At 58.0% G+C, this 20,717-nt stretch overlaps 2 protein-coding genes across 2 annotated transcripts; both read left to right on the top strand.

Moving 5' to 3' along the window:
- Window positions 1-1,745: 1,745 nt before the first annotated feature.
- SMIM33 (small integral membrane protein 33) lies at window positions 1,746-2,673 on the top strand. Its single transcript, XM_054287806.1, has 2 exons — window positions 1,746-1,826; window positions 2,273-2,673. The coding sequence occupies exon 2, from the start codon at window positions 2,289-2,291 to the stop codon at window positions 2,670-2,672; it is 384 nt and encodes a 127-aa protein (XP_054143781.1). The 5' UTR covers window positions 1,746-1,826; window positions 2,273-2,288; the 3' UTR covers window position 2,673.
- A 7,319-nt stretch (window positions 2,674-9,992) lies between these two features.
- Window positions 9,993-20,501, top strand: PCDH12 (protocadherin 12). Its single transcript, XM_054287794.1, has 5 exons — window positions 9,993-12,896; window positions 13,326-13,420; window positions 14,524-14,544; window positions 14,964-15,151; window positions 20,137-20,501. Exons 1-5 carry the CDS (start codon window positions 9,993-9,995, stop codon window positions 20,499-20,501), a joined length of 3,573 nt encoding a protein of 1,190 aa, XP_054143769.1.
- The last annotated feature ends 216 nt before the right edge of the window (window positions 20,502-20,717 follow it).

The following is a 20,717-nucleotide window of genomic DNA, read 5'->3' as shown; positions in this document are numbered from 1 at the left end:
GCTTTGGGATGGTGGCCTTGGCATGGTGGCCTTAGGATGGTGGCCTTGGCATGGTGGCTTTGGGATGGTGGTTTTGGGATGGCGGCCTTGGCATGGTGGCTTTGGGATGCTTTAGGCAGCACCCTCCAGGACACACAGCACATGCTGGGTTTGGATCTACCCCATTCCCAGTTCCTGGAGAAGGGCGGGAACTGGAAAACTGGGCCCCATCCAGCCAAATCCCATCCTCAGGGATTTGGTTTTTTGGCCCTGACCTTGTGTTGTGCTGCTCAGTGCAGGTCCTGCCTGTCACAGTGGGAACCCCAGAGGTTCTGGTTTATCCTGTGCTGGCTGTCAGTGGTGTTTGCAGGAGGAGAAGCATTTTGGTGTTCCCACCTAAGAAAGGCTCCCGTGTCCTTCTTGGGATTTTGTGTGGGTGTTCAGGATGCAAAGCCAGAGGATTCTCTCTGCTGGTCTGAGGGGCTGCTCCAGCCCCCTCCCACAGCCCCCAAAAGCCACAGAGCCTCAGCCAAAGGCCAAGGAGACTCTCCTTCACTGCATGGAGAACATCAAGGTGTCCTATGCTGCCAGCAGGATCCTGGTTCCCACAGCTGGCAGACAGCAGCAGCACTGGAGAGAATGATCCCTGTGCATGGCACAGCTCCTCACATTCCGTGGGTCTCTTCCAACCCCTCCAACCCCCCAGGAAAACCACCAGGCCCAAGGCTGGAGGCCTCCACAGCAGCCTGGCTGGGACAAACCCCCTGCCAGCAGCCCCCCCATCCTTTTGTCCCTTGCACAGATGTGATGCTCAGAGATTATGCTGTAGATTAAGGTTTTACTGAATCCTGAAATGAGTGCAAATACCCAGAAGCTCACACGCAGTTGAATCTGTTCTGGATGCTCGGCTGGATGGGAAAAGGCATTTCCCACCGTGTCCTCCCCACGTGCAGGAAGGACAGAGCCCAAATATTCACCCCAGCCTGTCTGCTGAGAGCTGCAGGTAAGAGCAGTGGTGTTTTGGGGTGGAAGGATGGGAAGATGCATTTGGTAATGGCTGAAACTCCGAGGGATCCATATTTTCTGCTCTGTGATGTGCTCAAGGTCACTGCTGGGGCAGAGGCTGTGGCACACAACACCCCTGGGCCAGGGGATGTACCTGTGTGAGGGGAGGGATGTGCCAGCCCTGCCCTGGCTCTGGCTCCTGCCTGTGACGCCCAGCAGCTCACACAATCCTTTAGGTTGGAAAAGCCTCTAAAATCATTGAGTCCAACCATTGAAGTGGAGGCCCAAAGCATCCAGAGCTCCCCATGGACTCACCCCACAGCCTTGCTGGCAAATGGGCAGATTCTGCAGCAGTGGGACCCCGGCAGGGCCCATCATCCCCGGGACTGTGCCATCCCTGGGGACAGAGCCCTTCCAGCCCGGAGCACAGCGTGGGTGTGCCGGGCTGTGCAAACAGCTCACATGCCCAAGGGGATTTTTTACACCCATTCCTTCACCGCATTCAATTTTCACGCCCCGCCGGTGGCAGCAGGGAGGTTTCCTGCAGCCGAAGGGGGGAGGGAGGCAGGGAGGGTGCTTCTCCCCAGACAAAGGGCGCTTGTCCCGCCGGGGGACGGGAGGGTCGCAGCGCTGATGTGGCAGCGGCGGGATGGAGCCGCGCTGCCCCGGGATGAGCGGGCGCTCCCCGCGTGCCCCGGGAGCCCCGGCGGCGGCGGGGCCGGGCCGTGACGTGGCAACTTCCGAGGTGAGTCCGGCTGCACCTTCCCCGAGAGCCAGCCCGCAGCTCCAACTGCTCGCCCCGCCGGCGGAGATGATGGTCCCCAGGCAGCAGGGACGCCCAGGTACCCCTGAGGGTAGGGGGTGGCAGGGCTCTCCTTCCTTCCTTCCTTCCCCACTGCCCCCTGCTCCCACCCGTGCTGGCTCCACGGGATCTTGTGTTTACCGAGGAGTTGGGTCCCCCTGGGAGGTCCCCGTGGGGTTTGGTCCTGGATCAGCACCCCCGTGGGGCTGGGGGCGGAAAGGGGAGGGCAGAGGGCTCCCCACAAGAGCCGGGTGTGGTGTGCAAAGGCACCCAGGATAGGGGATGCAGGGATTGCATCATCCTGCGAGCCCCAGACTTCACCACCAAAGCTTCCCCCGTGCTGCGACCCCGAGGGAAGGAGGAGACACTCACGGGATCGTCCCATTCCCTGCCAGCTGCACGTGTGCGGGAGCTGCGGGCTCGAGGGCAGGACATGAGGCCAGGGACAGGCTCGGCTCGGTGGTCACCACCCTGTCCCCATGGCAGGTCACCCCGCTGAGCCATGAACGCCTCGGTGGCCGGCAGCCAGCTGAGACAGCCCGAGCCCCAGGACGTGGCCGCCTTCACCCCCGTGTCCATCGTCAGGAGCGTGAGCAAGAAATCGGACGCGCTGCCGGTGATCTCGGTGATCGTGGTGCTCTTCGTGCTGCTGGCCGTGTTCATCGTGCTGCTGGTGCACTACGGCCCCCAGCTGCGCACGGTGCAGGTCACGCTGCGCCACGAGCCCATGGCCCAGCACATGGACACCGTGCTCCTCACACAATGGAGGTGCCTGGATCCCCACGGCAAGATGGGCTCGGCTGGAGTGACCTGCCACTGCTCCTGCAGCCACCACCTTCCCCTTGGGAGTGCTGAGCCCAATGTCATCGAGATCACCTACCTGTGACACGGCCCGGGCACCCAGGCAGGGCTCGAGGGACTTGTCCCACTGGAAAAGCTGGGGTGGGATGTTTGGGTATCCCAGGACTCACTGCTGCCCACTCACAGAGGCTGCACCTCCCCAGACCCGTGTCTGGCCCCAGGAATGTCAGCCAGGAGGTTCAAGACCCATCTCCAGCCCCTAGAAGTCCAGTTCAGGGGTGTCACTGTCCCCAGGCAGGAGCTGGGTCCCAGCTGGGCTCTGAGGCTGGCTCAGCCTGCATGGGACAGCTTTAGCATCTCTTCTGGTTTTACCTGCCCTGGTTTTACCTGTCCCACACTGCCTGGGAGTGGCCAGCAGAGCTGCCTGGGTCCTTGCCCCAGCTGGGGAGCTCTGGGGCTGTGCTCAGTCCCCTGGCAGTAGCTGGAAGTTGCATCATCTGGAATTGTTTTCCAGTGAAAGATATTTCCACACTCACGGTGTCCTCATTACACTGTTTATATGGCACAGAGGAGCTCCAGCCCCTCTCTGCCTCATGCCACAGCCCCTTTTCCCACGCTGGGGGGCTGGAACACGGTTCTGCCCCTGCCAGCCCCCCCAGCCCCTCGGGCAAACAGCCAGGGGAGAGGAGGGCAGAGGATGCAGCTCCTGATTGCATGTTGGGTGGAGCCAGTGACAGGGGACACGTGTCCTGCCCCCAGTGGACGTGGGTGAGAGAAGAGCAGTGACACAGCAGAGGCAAGAGGTGATAATGGCACATCACAGCTGGCTGAACATCTGGAGGTGCTGGCACCAGAGGGGAAGTCCACGTGGGACTCTGGGCAGAGCCTGCAGCATCTCTGTGCAAAAGGATGGGGAAACCTGAGGTCACCCTCGCTGTGGTCACCCCACTGTGGTCACCCTCAGTGTGGTCACCCTAACTGTGGTCGCCTCTCTGTCCCCATCCCTGGTGCTGTCCCAATGGTGGGGTTGGCACTGTCACCCTCAGTGGGGTGATGCTGAGGTGGCTCTGTCACCCTGGGGAGACCCTTGTTGAGGTGGCACGGAGGGATCAGGAGAGGTGAAACCGGAGCCCTGCAGGCTCCTGGGGCTGTCAGAGCACGGTCCCTGTCCAGCCCTGGGGTCTCTGCAGTCCCAGCTTCTCCTCCCGTGGTGGGGACAGGCTCTCGGTGCCTGCAGTGCCTGAGGAGGGAGCAGCCTCTGAGATCCCCCCGAGGCTTTATTCTGCTGACAGCCCAGAAGTCAGGATACAGCTTCACCTCTCCCACGCTGGAAAAGCCAGGTCTGCCCTCAGATCCCTGGCACAGATCCCTGTGGGCACAGCTGGACAAGAGATGGCTTTACCTGTTCCTGCAGGAGCTGGAGGTATTCCTGACGTGCCAGATGCTCCAGGATCCCTCCTTTCACTTATTTCCAGCCCTTCTTTTGCTTTAAAGCTGGACTTGCTGGAAACTTTTTGTCTCCACAAAAAACATAATTTATATTACTTTTTGGGAGGGTTGTTTTCTGTTTCAAATTTGTTCCCATTTGTTTTTCAGGGCTGATAGGGCATTATCAGCTCTCTCACACCCATGTTAGAGGAGATAAGGGCTGTCATTTCCATTGAAAATCGTGGAGTCCTGCTCCCCTTTCCATGTCAAAAGAGGGCTTTGTTTGCAATGTCTACATCCCTAACAGCACCCCTGAGGAGATAATCACCTCCAGGGACTTCTCCTAATTAAGAAATTCTCTCTGTGACCATGGACAGGCCCTGGCAGTGCCCAAGGCCAGGCTGGACAGGGCTTGGAGCAGCCTGGGACAGTGGAAGGTGTCCCTGCCATGGCAGGGGGTGGCACTGGATGGGATTGAAGGTCCTTTCCAACCAAAACCATTCCATGATCTCTTTAAATGACATCTGTGGGTTGTGGTCACCCCCACCAAGAGCTGGAGACCATCACAAGATGACCCCTTGTGACCGTCACAAGATCTGCACTGTGACACCCAGAGAGGCTGCACCCTCCCCCTGGGGACATCACCAGTGTCACCTGCCCAGGCTGAGGCTGCAGAGCCGTCCCCATCTTTGGTGGCTCTGTCATTCCTGCTCAGGGAGCAGCTCCATCCAGCACAAAGCCTGTAATTAGAGGAACAGGAGCTTTCCTGACAGCTCCCTCTGAAGGACACCCACAGCAGGGAAACGTCATGTTTAGAGAGAAAAGATTTAAAAACGTCTAAATATTAATAAAGAGAAAGACAAAATGGGTAATTATTGCTGGCACTTATTGATTTGCAGCCGCTGGGGACTCGTAAAGGTCTGATTGATGTCACAGCCCGGATCCATCACTTACCCTGTGCAGCACAGGGAGCCCACCCCGGGCTGGTGCTCAGGTGTTTTGGGTTGTCAAACTAAAATCAGATCACAGTGGCAGTGGAAGGTGGTGCTGCTGGGTGCCCCCTGCCCCCGTCCTGTCGGCAGCCCCCTGCACTCTGGGAAGATCCAGCTCTGAGGCCCCAGCCTTGGGGAGTTCTTCCATGTGTTTCATTTGCAAACAGAAATTTAGATACAAGCTTTTGGAGCACAGGAAAGAAATTACTGTAAGACTTAGAATAGCAAATTAAATCATACAAGCGAGCGACAATATGCTGCTAGCTTTCTCCTCCAGAAGGACATCAAGGGTTAGATCTCAACTCATTGCTTTCTCCCACACAATAAAACATCATTTTTACAGCTTCTCGTTTCTCTTTGGCCAGCTCTCCCTCTCTCTGCTCACAGAATTGCTTTTTGTAGCACCGGGCTTTATAAAACACGTCAGGGTCCTGGAGCAGCAGAGCCGTGCATGACATTACCATAACATTATTCCTGTCTATTCAAACACCCAGCCTGGCCCAATTTACTTCACTTACAACTTTCTTCCCCTCCTTAATAATAATTCTTTTATGAGCACCGAGCAACAATTACTCTCCTTATCGTCCCCTCTGAGCAGGGCAGCTCCTGGAGCCCGGCAGGCAGGAACAGCTTTGCTCAAAACCAGGTTTTTGCCTGGGGAAGCTTTCAGGAGCTGCTACATCCATAATTAACTCTGTCCTCACCAGGGATCGCTCACACCCCCTTTTATTTCCCCCCTAATTAAGGTGTTGCCCTGCAGGAAGGGAGGCACCTGTATCACCTCCCCAAAGGAGGGTTTATTGGGGGTACAGCGGGGTTTGGGGGGAGACTGCTGTGATGCTGCAGTGTTGCCTAAAATCGTGTAAAACCCAGGGAAACGCCCTAAAATCCTGTGAAAGCGAGGGAAACACCCTGAAACTGCAAAACCGGGGGAAACACCCGAAAATTCTGTGAAACGGAGGGAAGCACCTGAAACCCGTACCAAACAGGGAGACATCCAGAGCTCCCGCTGAGGATGGAGGGGAGGCAGCTGCAGCATCGCCCAAGGCTCCCTGCAGGGCTGGGGGCGGCGGAGCGCCCCGGGACCATCGAGGCAAGAGCGATCGCAGCCCCTCCGTGGGGAGAGTTCGGGGGGCTCAGCACCCCCAGCCCCTCGGGCGGCGCCGGGGCCAGGCGGGGACAGCGGCGGAGCCCAGCGCGGAGCAGCAGTGGGCTCTCGTGGTGGAGCCATCCAACTGCACAGCGCAGGCACCGCCGGGGCTGCTGCGCCTTCCCCGCCTGCCCCGGCCTCGGCAGGCAGCGGGAGCCCCGGGCGGGCAGCGCTGCAGGAGCCCGCAAGGACACCCGGGTGGTTGGGATGGAGGGGGAGGATGAGCAGCCCGGGCCAGGATGGAGCGGGTGGCACGGGGAGGTCACTTCAGCCGAGGTCACCTTTAGCCAGTGTCACCTTCAGCTGGTGTCACCATCAGCTGATGTCACCTTCAGCCGGTGTCACCTTCAGCTGGTGTCACCTTCAGCTGAGGTCACCTTCAGCTGGTGTCACCTTCAGCCGGTGTCACCTGCTGGTTGTACGGAGATGAGCTCAGTTCACCCCGAGGGAAGGTCCCTGCACCTCCTGCAGAGCTCCGTTCCTGGTGTCAGAGGGGGAATCACGTCCTTCCTCCTGAGAAAGGGTCCCTGGGAGCCTCGCGGGTCCCTGCAGGCAGCTGGGGATGGGGAAGGTTCTGGGCTCCTTGTGCAGCTGCTCCTCACACACCTCATGCTCAGGGAGGGATTGCTGGCCCACTGAAAAGGGAGGGACACTTCTAAAGGAGCAAAGGGCGGAAAATTCATAGAATCATGGAATATCCACAGTTGGAAGGGGCCCACAAGGATCATCCAGCCCAGCTCCTGGCCCTGCACAGTCACCCCAACAATCCCACCCTGTGCATCCCTGGAAATGGTGCCCAAGCCCTCCTGGAGCTCTGGAGGCCTTGGGCACTGGAAGGGGCTTCAAAGTCTGCCCGGAGTCTCCTCTGTCCAGGTGAACATCCCCAGCTCTCAGCCTGTCTTCATCAGAGAAAATTATTAGATGTGAAGAAGCCTCTTCACTCTCATTTTGAGCTGCCCTCTGCTCCCTGCTGTGTTATGGCACAGCTCCTGGTCCCAGGCTAGCACCGTGTCAGCCCAAAATGACAAAGTTTGAACATCTCCAGCTGTGCAGTGGAGCTTGAAATGACCTGGTGGTGCTGCTCTCTGCCAGGTGATGGACAGGGAGAGTGGTGCCTCCAGCACAGCTCTGCACCCCTGGGAGCTCAGGGTGTGCCCGTGCCCTGCTCTGGAACCTGGGGAGCAACTGAGCTGCAGAGAGCCAGGTTGGCACTCCTGAAAATGGCATTTCCAGCTGCTCTGGGCACGGACAGCGTCGGGCAGGAGCTGAAGGAAGCACACAGTGATTGCACACAGTGAATGCATGAAGTGCTGTAAGAATTCAATTCTTCCTGAGCTTTAAATGAAAGGGTTCAGGTGCAGTCTAAACCTTGGAGGGGGATTTTTGTGTTTGTAGCCACCACAGTGGCCACGGAGGTCCTGAAGCACGTTGGGAGCCTGCTGGGGTGTGAACAGGAAACAGGAGGAGACACGTTTTGTTTTTAGCACCAGATCTCATTTCCCTGCCTGTGCTTCTGGCAAGTCTCAGCTCGACCCCGTTTTTCTTTCCTATTTTCTTGCAGCTTTCTGTCCATCTCCCTCCACGGCACTGATTTGCAGCTCAGCCATGCTTTTGCAGCATCCTCCTGCCAGCTGGGAATGTTCTGCTGGCTGAGGGTCACAGGCCTGGTCTGTAGGGGTTTATTCCTGAAGAATCATCAATAATTCATGCAGGAGCTTCTCCAGCTCCTCCTGGGCAGGCCAGACCTGTCACCAGTGCTGGGATCTGTACAGCCAGGCTGGGGACAGTGCTCAGGGGGCTCACAGCCTGGTGACAGTGACTTCTCCTCCCAGCCTTTCCCTGAACAAACTGGTACTCAAAAGCCCACCTGGGGAGAAAAATGAGTGGTTTGGATGTTTGGAATCCTCCCAGCTGAGGGGTGGGGATGGCAGCAAGTGGGGTCTGGCAGGTCGGTGCTGGAGTTGGGGAGAATTCACCTCCTGTGGTGTCAGTGATGAGTTAAACACAGGCACTGGGGGAGAATGGCTGGTTCTGCAGAGGTATTGGGAGGTGATGGGGCAAGGACGGGGAACTGTCACAATCCTGGGATGTCATATTTATTTCCTTTCCCTTGTGATGCTCCAGTGTGGTTCTTCTGTTCTGCTCCATCCCTGAAAAGGAAAAGCATTAAAAACCCGCGAGGTGGAGGGATAACAGCCCCAGCAGAAGGAAGTGGCCTTCCCACCTCCCCTCCCAAAATCGGGCACGGGCTGTGAGACATCCGCTTCTCCAGCCGGAGCTCCGCGGGCAGCGGGAGCGGGCGGGAGCAGGCGGGATCATCCCTCCGGGAGAGCCCCGGGCTGCGCAGGAGGAAGCGCGAGCACAAAGCAGGGAAATGACTTGGCAAAGGTCACCTGGAGCTGGGGCCGAGCCCAGGAATAGCACCGGGCTCCGGCCACCCCCCGCAGCACCGTCCCTTCCTCCCGCTGCACTGAGGGCACAGCTCGTGGCACTGCGGTGGCTTTGGCTTTGCTGCTCTTTGGGGCACCAAAATTCACCATGGCAAAGGAAACTGATGACAGCAGAACCTCACCTGGGAAATCCAGAGTGGTGAGGGGAGCTGGGAGGGATGGGAATAGGCTGGGGGGGACAGGGGTGCCCATCAAGGCTGGAAAAGCAAGAGGAGAGGGCGAGGTGGGCAAGGACACCAAAGGCTGCTGGAGGCTGCCTGGAAGGTGTGGAGACACAAAGATGCTGTGGCTGGTGGGGCTTCAACCACACCTTGAGGATGCTCCATAACAGCCAAGGGAAATTCCAGATGACCTTCCCTGTTCTGAATGCTTTCTGTCACCTCGAGACCAAAGCAAACACAGCCTGGGGTCCGAGGGCTCTGCAGACTCAGGAGGAACACACGGAACACCTTCAGGCCGTGCTGTGTGTGCACAGCTGGCCAGCTATGGTGATACCGGTGCAACAGCTGGGCAGCCTGAAGGTGGGGGCTCAGGGTGAGGTGCTGAAATAAGGCCGAGAAGGGATTTGATGGTGCAGGAGTGACGCCAGGGAAATCAGTGCTGAGCCAAGCTGGGATGGAGCACGTGCCAAGAGAGGGAGCAGCCAGGACAGTCGGATGCAGGGATGGGGAGAGGCCTGAACGGACACAGGCTGTGTCTGCCAGCGCCTCCCTCCTTCCCTCGTGCCCTCCCGGCTGTGTTTGGTGTGGCCACGCTCCTGCTGATTCATCAGCTCATTTTGGTGTGTCCAGCTGGAACTGGTGACATCAGCACCTCTGTACTGGGAAAAGTGACTTGGGCTCATCGCCCTCCAAAGGCAGAGCAAGGAGCAGGGATTGCACTTGGATTTAGGGAAAATGTCAAAGTCTGAGATGTAGAAGTGTGGAGAACAAGGCTTTGAGTCAATGAAGAAGCAGGAGTCCATCACCTCTTCCTAAGCACAAGAGGCTTGTGGTGGGTCAGGGCCTGCAGGAATCCCACCTTCTGAGCAGTGTGCTCTGCAGGTGACAGCAGTGATGGTCCCCCGAGGCTGGGCTCGGAGGGCACTTCCACACCCTCTCGCTGCCGGGCCCGTGCTGCCCCACGAGCCCCCACCCCGCCTCGGCATTGTACCAGCCCGGTCCTCCCTTTTCCTGTAGGTGGGGTTTCCATAGGATGTCTGCCGCTCCATCCCCAGCCCGGCCAGCCGGCCGGTGGCTGCTCCGGGGACGGTCCCTCCGCTCCGGGCTGTCCCGGCCGGGGAGCCCCGGTGATGGCAGCGCGGGGAACAGCCACCAGCCCTGCTTGTGACTTCCCCTCCTTTCCAAGCTCTGGCTGGAGCCCACGGCCCTCGGAGATGGGAGAGGATGGCGAGGCCCTGCGGTGGCCCTGAGGACTCTGCGGGGATGCGGTGGCCGGCGGGACAGCCCATGGCAGCGCGGCGGGGCCGCGGGGGCTCTGCCAGCAGCGTGCTGGGGCTGAGCCGCTCGGCGCTGCGGCTGCCGGCGCTCTGGTGGTGGTACCTGTTTCTGAGCGCCGATGCCCAGGAGGTGGCCACGTTCACGGTGCAGTACCGGGTGCTGGAGGAGGTGCCCCCGGGAACTGTCATAGGGAGCCTGGCCGAGCACTTTGAGGGTGGCGAGAGCGGTGAGGCAGCCGAGACCTTCCAGCTGATGGAGACCCCCGGCAGGTTCCCGCTGCACGTGGGCAGCGGGGATGGGGTGCTCAGCACGGCCGGGCGGGTGGACAGGGAGCAGCTGTGCCGCCACAGTGATCCCTGCTGGGTGTCCTTCGACGTGCTTGCCGCCCAGAACCCGGCCCTGATCCACGTGGAGGTTCAGGTGATGGACATCAATGACAACGCGCCGCGGTTCCCCACGCCCGAGCTGGAGCTGGAGATCTCGGAGAGCGCATCCCTGCGGACACGGATCCCGCTGGATCGAGCCCTGGATGCTGACGCTGGCCCCAACGCCCGCTGCTCCTACGCCCTCTCCCCCAATGAGCACTTTGCTCTGGAGGTTGTCTCCAGCTCCGATGGGACAAGGCATGCGGAACTTGTCGTGGTTAAAGAGGTGGACCGGGAGCTGCACTCCTCCTTTGACCTCGTGCTGACGGCCACTGATCACGGGGAGCCACCAAAATCAGGTACTGCTTTGATTAAAGTCATTGTCCTCGACTCCAATGACAACAGCCCCGTGTTTGCAGAGAGCTCCCTGACGGTGGAGGTTCGGGAGGACGCCCAGCCCGGGACCCTCCTCGTGACGGTCACGGCCACTGACCCCGACCAGGGTCCCAACGGGGAGATCGAGTACAGCCTGAGCAGGCACGCGCCCCCAGAGGTGCTGAGCACCTTCAGCATCGACACCCGCACGGGCAGCATCCTCCTGAGGCTCCCTCTGGACTATGAGGAGACCCACGCCTACGAGCTGGATGTGCAGGCACGGGACCTGGGCGCCAACCCCATCCCGGCACACTGCAAGGTCCTGGTCAAGGTCCTGGATGTCAACGACAACGCTCCCAATGTCCATGTCACCTGGGCCGCGCGGGAGCCCGTGCTGTCCGAGGCCCTCCCCAAGGACAGCTTTGTGGCCCTGGTGACAGCCAGCGACCCTGACTCGGGAAGCAACGGGCAAGTGCTCTGCTCCCTCAGCCAGGGCTACGAGCACTTCAGGCTGAAGAGGACCAACAGCCACAGCTTCGCGCTGCTGACCAACGCCTCGCTGGACCGCGAGCGGCGCGCCGAGTACAACCTGACGCTGGTGGTGCGGGACATGGGGGACCTGTCCCTGGCCGTGCTGAAACACCTCACCATCTGCATCAGTGATGTCAATGACAATGCCCCAGCCTTTGAGAAGGCCACTTACGAGGCTGCTGTTGCTGAGAATGGTGAAGCACCTGCCTTCCTGCTCACTGTCCGTGCCACCGACCCTGACCTGGGCTCCAATGGGAAAGTCACCTACAGGATGCTGGACCCCTCTGCTTTGGGGCTGGTCTCAGTTGACCCCATCACTGGAGACATTTTTGCCCTCCAAGCTTTTGATTATGAGCAGGTGAGGAGCCTAGAGTTCCTGGTGACAGCAGAGGATGGAGGGCATCCCAAGCTGGCATCCAACATCTCCATCAGGCTGGCTGTGCTCGACCGGAACGACAACGCACCCATCATCACCACGCCAGCGCTGGTGGGAGGGGTGGCCACGCTCTCTGTCCTGGTCAATGTGGACACCGGCTGCTGCTGGGTGGTCCCTGGGAATGGGAGCACCCAGGGGGCTGCGGCAGTGACCAATTCCACACTCATGTCGTGCCCTGCCAACCCCTTCCTCTTCACCATCGTGGCCCGGGATGTGGACTCCGGCACCAACGGGGCTCTCCGGTATGATCTGGTGGGTGGGGATGATGCCGGGCTCTTCATCCTGGACCCTTTCCTGGGGCAGGTGTCCCTCAACGCCAGCAATGCCAGCAGCCTGGCCGGCAGCCAGCGGGAGCTGCTGGTGCGGGTGAGTGACCAGGGGGACACCCCCCTGCACACCCAGGCCCGGCTCCGCTTGCTGTTCCGGCGGCACGGCGCCTTCTCCAAGATGTCAGCGCGGGATCCCGGCTGGCCCAGCCTGTCCGTGCTGCTGCTCATCTGCCTGGCCGCTCTGCTGGGCGGCTGCGTGCTGCTGCTGGCGCTCACCCTGTCTCTGCGCAAGAAGGACAAGAAGGACGGCATGGCCTACAACTGCCGGGAGGCGGAGGACGCCCGCAGGCAGCAGCAGCTCAAGAAGCCGCACAGGCAGATCCAGAAGGCCGACATCCACCTGGTGCCGCTGCTCCGGGGCCGCCCCCGGGAGCCCGAGCCCCCCCGGGCCTGCCAGGAGGAGCGGCCCGACACGGCCACCCCTGCGGCCGGGGGGTCCCCGCAGGCTCCCCTGCACCTCACGCCCACTCTCTACAGGACCCTGAGGAATCAGAGGACACAAAAGGGCTCGGAGGAGCAGCAGGGCACTTTGGAGCTGCCCGTCCTGCAGCGCCGGCCCTGCCCGCCCCACAGAGCCAAGCACGCCGTGAGGGAGGCTGCGGGCCCCGCGGAGGCACCGCCGCACGGCAAGAGCTTGGTGAAGCCACCCATGGGAGAGCCCCGAGTGCCGGCCGAGCCGCCCGTGGGTGCGGGGGGAGCCGGGCAGCCCCAGCCGCACCAGCAGATCCTCAGGAGCCTGGTCCGGCTGTCGCTGGTGGCCCTGGCGGAGCAGAGCCCGACCGGGGAGTTCGCCATGGAGTCGCCCCCAGTGCAGGTAGGAGCCGCTCCGGGCATGTGGGCGTCCCCAGCCCTTCCTTGCCCGGGCCGTGCCCACCCTGGCGCGGTGGGAATGTGCAGCCTGAGGGTCTTTGCTTGGTCTCTTCCCCAGGCCTGGGTAGGATGAACATCCCCCCACCCAGCAGGGTCACCCCAGCAGGGTCACCCCAGAGGGCAGGCGGGAGCGGGGCTGTCACAGGGTGTGACAAGGGGACAATCCCAAGGACAGGAGCAGCAGGAGGGCTGCAGGGGAAGCTCGGGCCCAGGTGGGCTGCCCAGCGGTTGTTTTTCCCCCGGTGTGGGGATGCTGAGCCATCTGCGGGAGGAGGAAACGCTATAAAAAGGCCGGGGGGCTCGGAGGGACGTCCTGGCAGGAAGCAGCTTGAGTGGCCGGCCCGGGGCTCAACAGGCTTTTCCTGCCTTGCAGCAAATCTCCCAGCTGCTCTCGCTGCTGCACCAGGGCCAGTTCCAGCCCAAAACAAACTACAGGGGAAACAAGTACACGGCCAAGAACGGCAGCAGGTAAGGCTGGCTCCCAGCACTTCCCTTCCCCACGCCCCCTTCCCCTGCCCCAGCCCCACCAGGCTAAAACCTCTGAGGGCAGAGACACACAAGGAAAAGCCTCATCTCCTGAGTTTGGAGCTTCTCCCTTCAGGGGCAGGTTGTGCTCCTCAGTGCTATCCAGCTGCTCTTTGCCTCCTTCCTGGGGTACCTTTGGCAGGTCCCTCCATACTCACCTGAGCTCTTCCATGGCCATGAGCCATCCCTTGCCAAGAACTCTGATGGTTCTGGGTGCTCAGGAGCACAGAGGGGTCCAGCTCTGGAGGCAGCAGCACAAGAATGAGTGTTCTCATAGCTCTGGGATGCTTTCTTAGTGCCTGTCAACATGAGTTTGGGACACCTGACCCTGTGCCAGGGGGCAGATGAGTGAGGAACTGCAGCAGGGCTGGAGGCACTGAGATATTCCAGCTGTGTGCTAAAGATATCCCCAAAATTCATGGTGTTCCCATTAAATTATGCTGTGTGCTCTAGGTGCACACTCCTGAGGATGCTGAGTCTTCATCATTGCCTTGCCATGTTCCCCTGTCCCCACCTGGCCAGGCCATGGGCAGACACAGCTTTCTCCACCTTTCTCACCTGCAGCTGCAGAGGATGGAGAGGGGGGGAGAGCAGCTCCAGGGTATCTGGGGTGTTCCTCACTTGGTCCTGCAGGGGAAAGCTCCTCTGAATTAATGGGGAGGAGCCAGCAAGTCCCTGATTGCTCAGGATATGCCCCTAGATGCCTGAAAACGTTCCAGACCAGGTTGGATGGGGCTTGGAGCAAGCTGGGATTATGGAGGGTGACCCTACCCGTGGCAGGGGTGGAATGAGATGGGCTTGAAGGTCCCTTCAAACCCTTCTGTGTTCTCTGATCTTGCTGCAGAAGGTTAAAAGCCCTTTCAGGCGAAAAATGTGGAGCAACTCCCCAAACCTCATTAACTGACGGGCACTCAAAATGCCTTTGGTTCTGTGGGTGGTGCACGGGGAGGGTGCCCAGAGCCCCTCTCTGGGGCATTTTGGGGAGATAGAGACCCTTCCAAAGGCTCACTGGGGCTGAAGTGACCTGGGTGTGTGACCCCTGGCAGGGCTGCAGGGCTGGACACAGGGCTGGTTAATAGCTTCAGATAATATTAGTTTTTAATAGGTAGCATTTATTAAAAAACACATGCCTTGTGTGCTTACTAATTTTTTACCATATATTATTTCATGTGGTAGGGAATAACTTCTCTGAAAAATTTTGCTTTTGTCAGCTAATGTAACTGATATTAAGTTCTTAAAGTTGATGGTATTTCAGTATTACTCCAGAAAGGTATTCCCCTCTCATGGAGGGAATGATATTACATGGCAAGAAATGTGGAGCAACCCCCAAACCTCATTAACTGATGGGCAGTCAAAGTGCCTTTGGTTCTGTGGGTGGTGCATGGGGAGGGTGCCCAGAGCCTCTCTCTGGGGCATTTTGGGGAGATAGAGACCCTTCCAAAGGCTCACTGGGGCTGAAGTGACCTGGGTGTGTGACCCCTGGCAGGGCTGCAGGGCTGGACACGGGGCTGGACACAGGGCTGGACACAGGGCTGGACACGGACTGCCTGAGCACCAAGGACAGCGGGCACGGCGAGAGTGAGGCCGGCGACCGCGACTGCGACAGCGCCTTCGAGCTCTCCGTGCAGCAGCTCGTGGGAGAGGAGCTGGAGACCCTCCTGGAGCCACAGGCAGGTGAGGTGACCTCGCTGCTGGGACAGGCTGGGGCTGGGGGCTGCAGCAGTGGGATATCCTCAGGTAACCCACACTAACCCCATCCTGCAGCAGCCAGGGCACGTTGCACCTCCCAGAGAGGCTCTGGCAGGGGCAGTGCTTGGGGCAGCACGTCTGGGCCATGCCAGGCTTTTGGTAGCAGGCCAAGGGACTTGCTGAACTTCACATTGGATCTTTCCATGTGTTTATGGCTGCTCTTCCCTCCCATGGATGTGTCTGCTGAGGTTTAGGGTTTAGTGATGTGTGAGCTTGGCCTCTGTCATTGCTGAGGGGTGAGGGCCAGTTGCATATTGCACATTCCCATGCTGGCCTGAGCCCCTCCCTTCATGGTCTCCTGGTCTGTGCTGAGTGAGAAAGGTGGACACTTGTCCTTGTCAAACCCCTCAAGATGTTATCTACCCTCAGAGCCCCACTGGGTCCTCTTTCCTCTTCATCTCTTGTGACCAACCTGCTGCTAATTTTATCTTTTTTGAGATGTGTGACCAGAATTGTTGTGCAGTGTTTAGGATCCACTGGGGGTACAAGGAGGTTTTCTGGTGTGTTCCTAATTCCTGTCCTGCCCAAGCTCCGTGCTGAGCCCTGTTTGTTGTGGCTCCCAAATCCCTCCTCTGCGTGGAGGGAGAGCCATCAACACATGACAGGTTGTTGTTCCCTGTGACAATTATCTGACAGTTGGTGACACAGAAATTCACCAGCCACATTTTGCTCATGGCAGTCAGCATTGTCAGGTCCTTCAGCAACCCTCTGCTTTTGGGTGTTTTAGTGGAGTCAACACCATCATCGTCCCCTTGCCATATCATTTATCACTGTGTTGAGCAGATACTCTGGGACTCTGCTAATGACCTCCCTTGGTGAGGAAGATTAATTATTCCTACCCTCACTTCCCAGCTTTTAACACATATTAGTCCCTACAGAACCTGGCTGTAAATTCAGGCACAGCTCAGGTCCCCTGCAAGCCTGGCTGCTGCTGTTCCATCAGCTCAGGTGACCTCTGCCTTCACAGAATTGAATTCTGGAGCAGTTTGGGTGGGAAGGGACCTTAAAGTCCATCCAGTGCCACACCTTGCCATGTCAGGGACACCTTCCACTGTCCCAGGCTGCTCCAGCCCCAGTGTCCAGCCTGGCCTTGGGCACTGCCAGGGATGCAGGGGCAGCCACAGCTGCTCTGGGCACCCTGTGCCAGGGCCTGCCCACCCTCACAGGGAACAATTCCCTCCCAATATCCCATCCAGCCCTGCCCTCTGGCTCTGGGAAGCCATTCCCTTGTCCTGGCATTCCAGACCCTTGTCCAGAGCCATCCAGGACTCTCCATGCAGCCCTTCCAAATTTCAGAACACAATTCCTCATGTGACAACATCAGGTGGTTCCTCTGGGAGCAGCAGCTCCATGGCTCTCTCTACTGAGCCTTGCACAGAAGGATTTCTCTGAATCTGCCTGGGCTGGGTTCACCTTCACATACTTAAAAACTCCTGTCACCATTTCCACCTCCCCTCCCTCTGATCCTGCATTCATTTGAAGCAGTAGTTAATGAACAGCAGCTAATAAACCAGGCAATTTCATAACTGAGTTCCTCTGGCACTCCGGGGTGAATACCATCTGGGCCTGACATTTTCTACATGTTCCTTTTATTGATTTGTTCTAAAAATCTCCTCTCTTGGCATTTCAATTTGAAAGAGTTGGGCTGACTCATGTCCTGTAGCAGAAATTTCATTGTGGAGCCTCTGTGCTCCTCTACAGAAGAGAAACTCATTGAGCTTTGCTGCTGGGTGGTTTGAATTCCAGAGCTGGGCATTTTTGGTGCTGAAGGTGGAACCTGCTGCTTCTCCCCCTTTGCCTCCCTGCTCTTTTATTCCAGTAAGGAGCAAACAAAGGAAAGGCTAAGACCTAAAAGCTTCCTTGGGTTCTGGGGAACCAAGAGCAGGGAGCCAAGAGCAGGGAGCCAAGAGCAGGGAGCCAAGAGGAGCTCAGCTCCATCCCAGGTGCCCTGACATGCCCTGATCCCAGAAAAGGGACTGGGGGAGCTGCCCAGCAGCTCTGGATCCAGTCCTGCCCACACAAGGATAGAAAATCAGAGCTATGATGAGGCTGATCCATGAAGTGCCATCTCCCATGATCCTTGGATCTGACTGGACAGTCATCCTTTTGGCCAAAGTCCTGGGATTCCATATGATTCCATGGGATTCATTAGGGCTGGAAAAGCCCTCCCACACCATTGTTCCCCAGCACTGCCATGTCCACCAGTGACCCATGTCCCCACTGCCACATCCCCATTGCTGGGATGATGATTCCACCAATTAATTCCCTGGGCAGCTCCATGCCAGCAGGGAATGCTGAGACTGTGTGGATTCCTGCTGGCCATGCCTAGAGGCTGATCTGTTCCAGAGCTGCAAACCTTCCTCAGGAGCCCAGAACTGCCACACCTTTCCCAGGAGCCCAGAGCTGCAACCCTTCCCCAGGAGCCCAGATCTGCAAACCTTCCCCAGGAGCCCAGAGCTGCAAACCTTCCCCAGGAGCCCAGAGCTGCCCCAGCAGCCCAGAGCTGCAACCCTTCCCCAGGAGCCCAGAGCTGCAAACTTTCCTCAGGAGCTTAGAGATGCAACCCTTCCCCAGGAGCTCAGACCTTCCCCACGAGCCCAGAGCTACAAACCTGCCCCAGAAGCCCAGAGCTGCCCCAGGAGCCCAGAGCTGCCCCAGGAGCCCAGAGCTGCCTGCACAGACGAGTGCAGCCGCCGGGCTCCTTCCTCCTCTCCCAGACACAAACAGAGCCATGGACTTGCATCCTGAGAGGGAGGAAGGAAGCACTGCTGGTGCTCAGGAGCATCCTAACAGCTGGCTGAGGCTGGCTGGGCCTTTGTGCTGTTCCCAGCGGGGGGACTGCAATCCCGGGCAGCTCTGGGATTGTTGATGTTGTGGGATGAACTCGCAGCGCCGTCTGTTAGCTCTGATCCCCCAGCAGCCCAGCACAGCACTCCCAGCAGCAGATGAGAGATAGAACTTTATGGATGATAAAAACAACCCCTGCTCCCCAAACACCATTAAAACAAGGCAGTAAAGAGTTATTGGTCAAATTAAACATACCTAATGATGAGGTTTTCATGGCCATGGGACCGTCAGCCCAGCTCTCCCTGCAGAGAGCAGACCAGTTGTGCCCTGCTCCAGAGCTGAGGCAGCCAAATATTCAGGGAATGAGGTGGCTTCTTGCAGACTGGGGAGGAGAAAACTGCATATTTTACAGCAAAAGCTGCAGCACACTTGGGTGGTGTCTCAAGGAACAGTCACTGCAACTCAAATACTAAGATTGCAGAAAGAAACCCTGGATGTGAAGCAACACAAAAGAATTTTGGGACTCCAGCTGAAACAAAAATCTAAGGGATGTACCTGCCCTTTTCTGCTTACCAGGCTGGAGTCCCAGCTCTCTCCCCCAGCCCATGCCAGGGCAGTTGTTTTCCAGAGAAAAAGGAGCAATGGCTTGACTGACTGAGGGAGGAGCCTTGTCTCAGTCACTGACTGCAGATCCTGGGTCCCAACTGTGGCAGGGTATTGACCACCCTCTGGAATTAGCAGGATAAGAGCATTGGAATGGGGACCCTCCTTTCAGATGCCACATTTTAGTCAGAGCCACACAATTATTATTACTACAGTGACACCAGCCTTGGCACCCTGGGACTGCTGGGTTTTGTTACCAGTGAGGTTTTGCTGCTCCCAACACCTTTCCTAAACTGTCTGGTTGCTCTGAACTCCCCTGAGGTTCTGGGATGTGCTTTGGGAAGGAACAGTGAGGGGCTGGAATGCAGCCTCTGTGCACCACAGCACGGACTCTTGTTTACCAGAGACCTCAAAAAACAAGAATCCCTGTTCCCCTTCCTGCTGTCTGACGAGGAAGCTATTCCAGGCTCTCCTTGCTATGGGGTCCTTCCTTTATTTTCCAGAAGATGTTTATTCATGGACATCTATAATCACTTCTTCTCTTGCCAGCACTATTTTAAGCATAAAGATTTCCTCTGCTGGCGCATATCTCCTCAGACTAATGACAGGTTGCAGTCAGATCCCTGGAGAGCACTTGCTTCCTTAGGAGCAGCAACCCCCAGCTCTTGGGGTCTCCATTGTGTCAGCCTGGATCACTCCTGGGTTCATCTCCACAGTTTTCCCTGCTGGTGTGGTTTCAGCTCCCTCTCCCACAGATGGATAATCAGATTTGTGTGTAATTCCTCTAATCAGACCCAGTAACAATCCACCCTGGCTGTGCCTCCCTGCCAGCAGGGAATACCCTGAGTCCTCTGTGTGATTCCAGTTGCCCATTGTGGGCCACAATCAAATCACTGCTGCACTAACGAGCCTGCCCCAGCCTCCAGCCCAGGCTCCCCCTGCTCCTCAGCTGTTTCCAATCGAGGAACAACTACTTTAGAGCTCAATTGTTCAGTCCCAGTCTCCAACCATCCAGCTGTGCATTTTATAATCCAGAATTTCATTCTGGTGTTATTGTTTTCACAGTAACCCATTTCTTTTTGGTCTCAATCTGCCTCCTTAGCAGCAAATTCCCACCCTGGAGTGACCCTGAAGGGAAGTCCACTATCTTTGTGTCCAACACTTCCCTCTGGAAAGCTTTTCATTGTCTGCTCCCCTTCAGCCAGTCCTGAACCCTCCCTCTCTCAGGCTTTGCTAACAATTTAGTGAAGTGCCGATTGAGACTGCAACAAATGAGAATGCACAGTGATTCTAATGGCTATTATATTAAAATGGCTATTATATATTATATTAAAAACAAAACAAAACCCCCAATAGTTTCAAACCAGTTCTATTGTGGCTTTTTTTAGTTGCTGGTTTGCATGGTGTCACCGGTGATCTGTTTACCATCACGTCTCTCAGCTGATTTTAGAGATTTTCATTTATCAATATTTTTATCAATCTATTTCCCCCCTTTTCTCTGCTGTGCTGTCCCTCCCCAGAGCTGGCCCTCAAGAGGCTGACAGCTGCAGACCCAGAGTGGGTGGCCCGGCTGTCCCTGCCCCTCACCGGCAGCTACAAGGACAACGTCTTCTGCCCCGACTCGCCACGCTCCCCCGAGGATGAGGAGGCTGCAAGGCAGGAGACACCGAGGACCTTTGAGACCTTTGGCAAAGGTGCTGGGGCTGACCCTGGTGGCAGTGGGACGAGGCTGGCCAGCACGTTCCTGTCGGAGATGAGCACCCTGTTTGAGATGATCCTGTCCCAGAAGGTGCAGGTGCACAGCGAGGCGGGCGCGGGGCTGCTGCGGCAGCTGTCGGCCCGCGGGCACGGCCTCGGCCTGGGGGATGCTGCTCCAGGGCTGTAGCAGCTCTGTGGCTGTGGCAGGGGAGAGAACAGTCAGAGATTTGGGCTCCCCAGCCCCAGCAGGGTCACTGTATGACCCATGCCTAGACAGGTGTATTCCTTCCTTTGTCTCACCCCACTGAAATCTCCACAACTGATTTCACCTTTAGTTCCCCTCCAGCTGCCTGTCCTTGCCTTCCTCCTCTCCCACCCTGCTCTGCCAGGCTCTGCCAGCCTC

Source organism: Melozone crissalis, unplaced genomic scaffold, assembly GCF_028551555.1.
Source record: "Melozone crissalis strain CALT ecotype California unplaced genomic scaffold, PUWL_Pcris_2 ptg000061l_1, whole genome shotgun sequence".
NCBI lineage: Eukaryota > Metazoa > Chordata > Aves > Passeriformes > Passerellidae > Melozone > Melozone crissalis.
The sequence above is the reverse complement of the archived record's forward strand: the minus strand, read 5'-3'. Positions and strand labels throughout refer to the sequence as shown.

Coding starts and splice junctions, on each gene's coding strand:
- SMIM33 (XM_054287806.1), top strand. CDS start 2,289: ATGAACGCCTCGGTGGCCGGCAGCCAGCTGAGACAGCCCGAGCCCCAG.
- PCDH12 (XM_054287794.1), top strand. CDS start 9,993: ATGGCGAGGCCCTGCGGTGGCCCTGAGGACTCTGCGGGGATGCGGTGG. Junction 12,897..13,325: donor TGGAGTCGCCCCCAGTGCAG/GTAGGAGCCGCT, acceptor CCTGCCTTGCAG/CAAATCTCCCAGCTGCTCTC. Junction 15,152..20,136: donor CCTCCTGGAGCCACAGGCAG/GTGAGGTGACCT, acceptor GTCCCTCCCCAG/AGCTGGCCCTCAAGAGGCTG.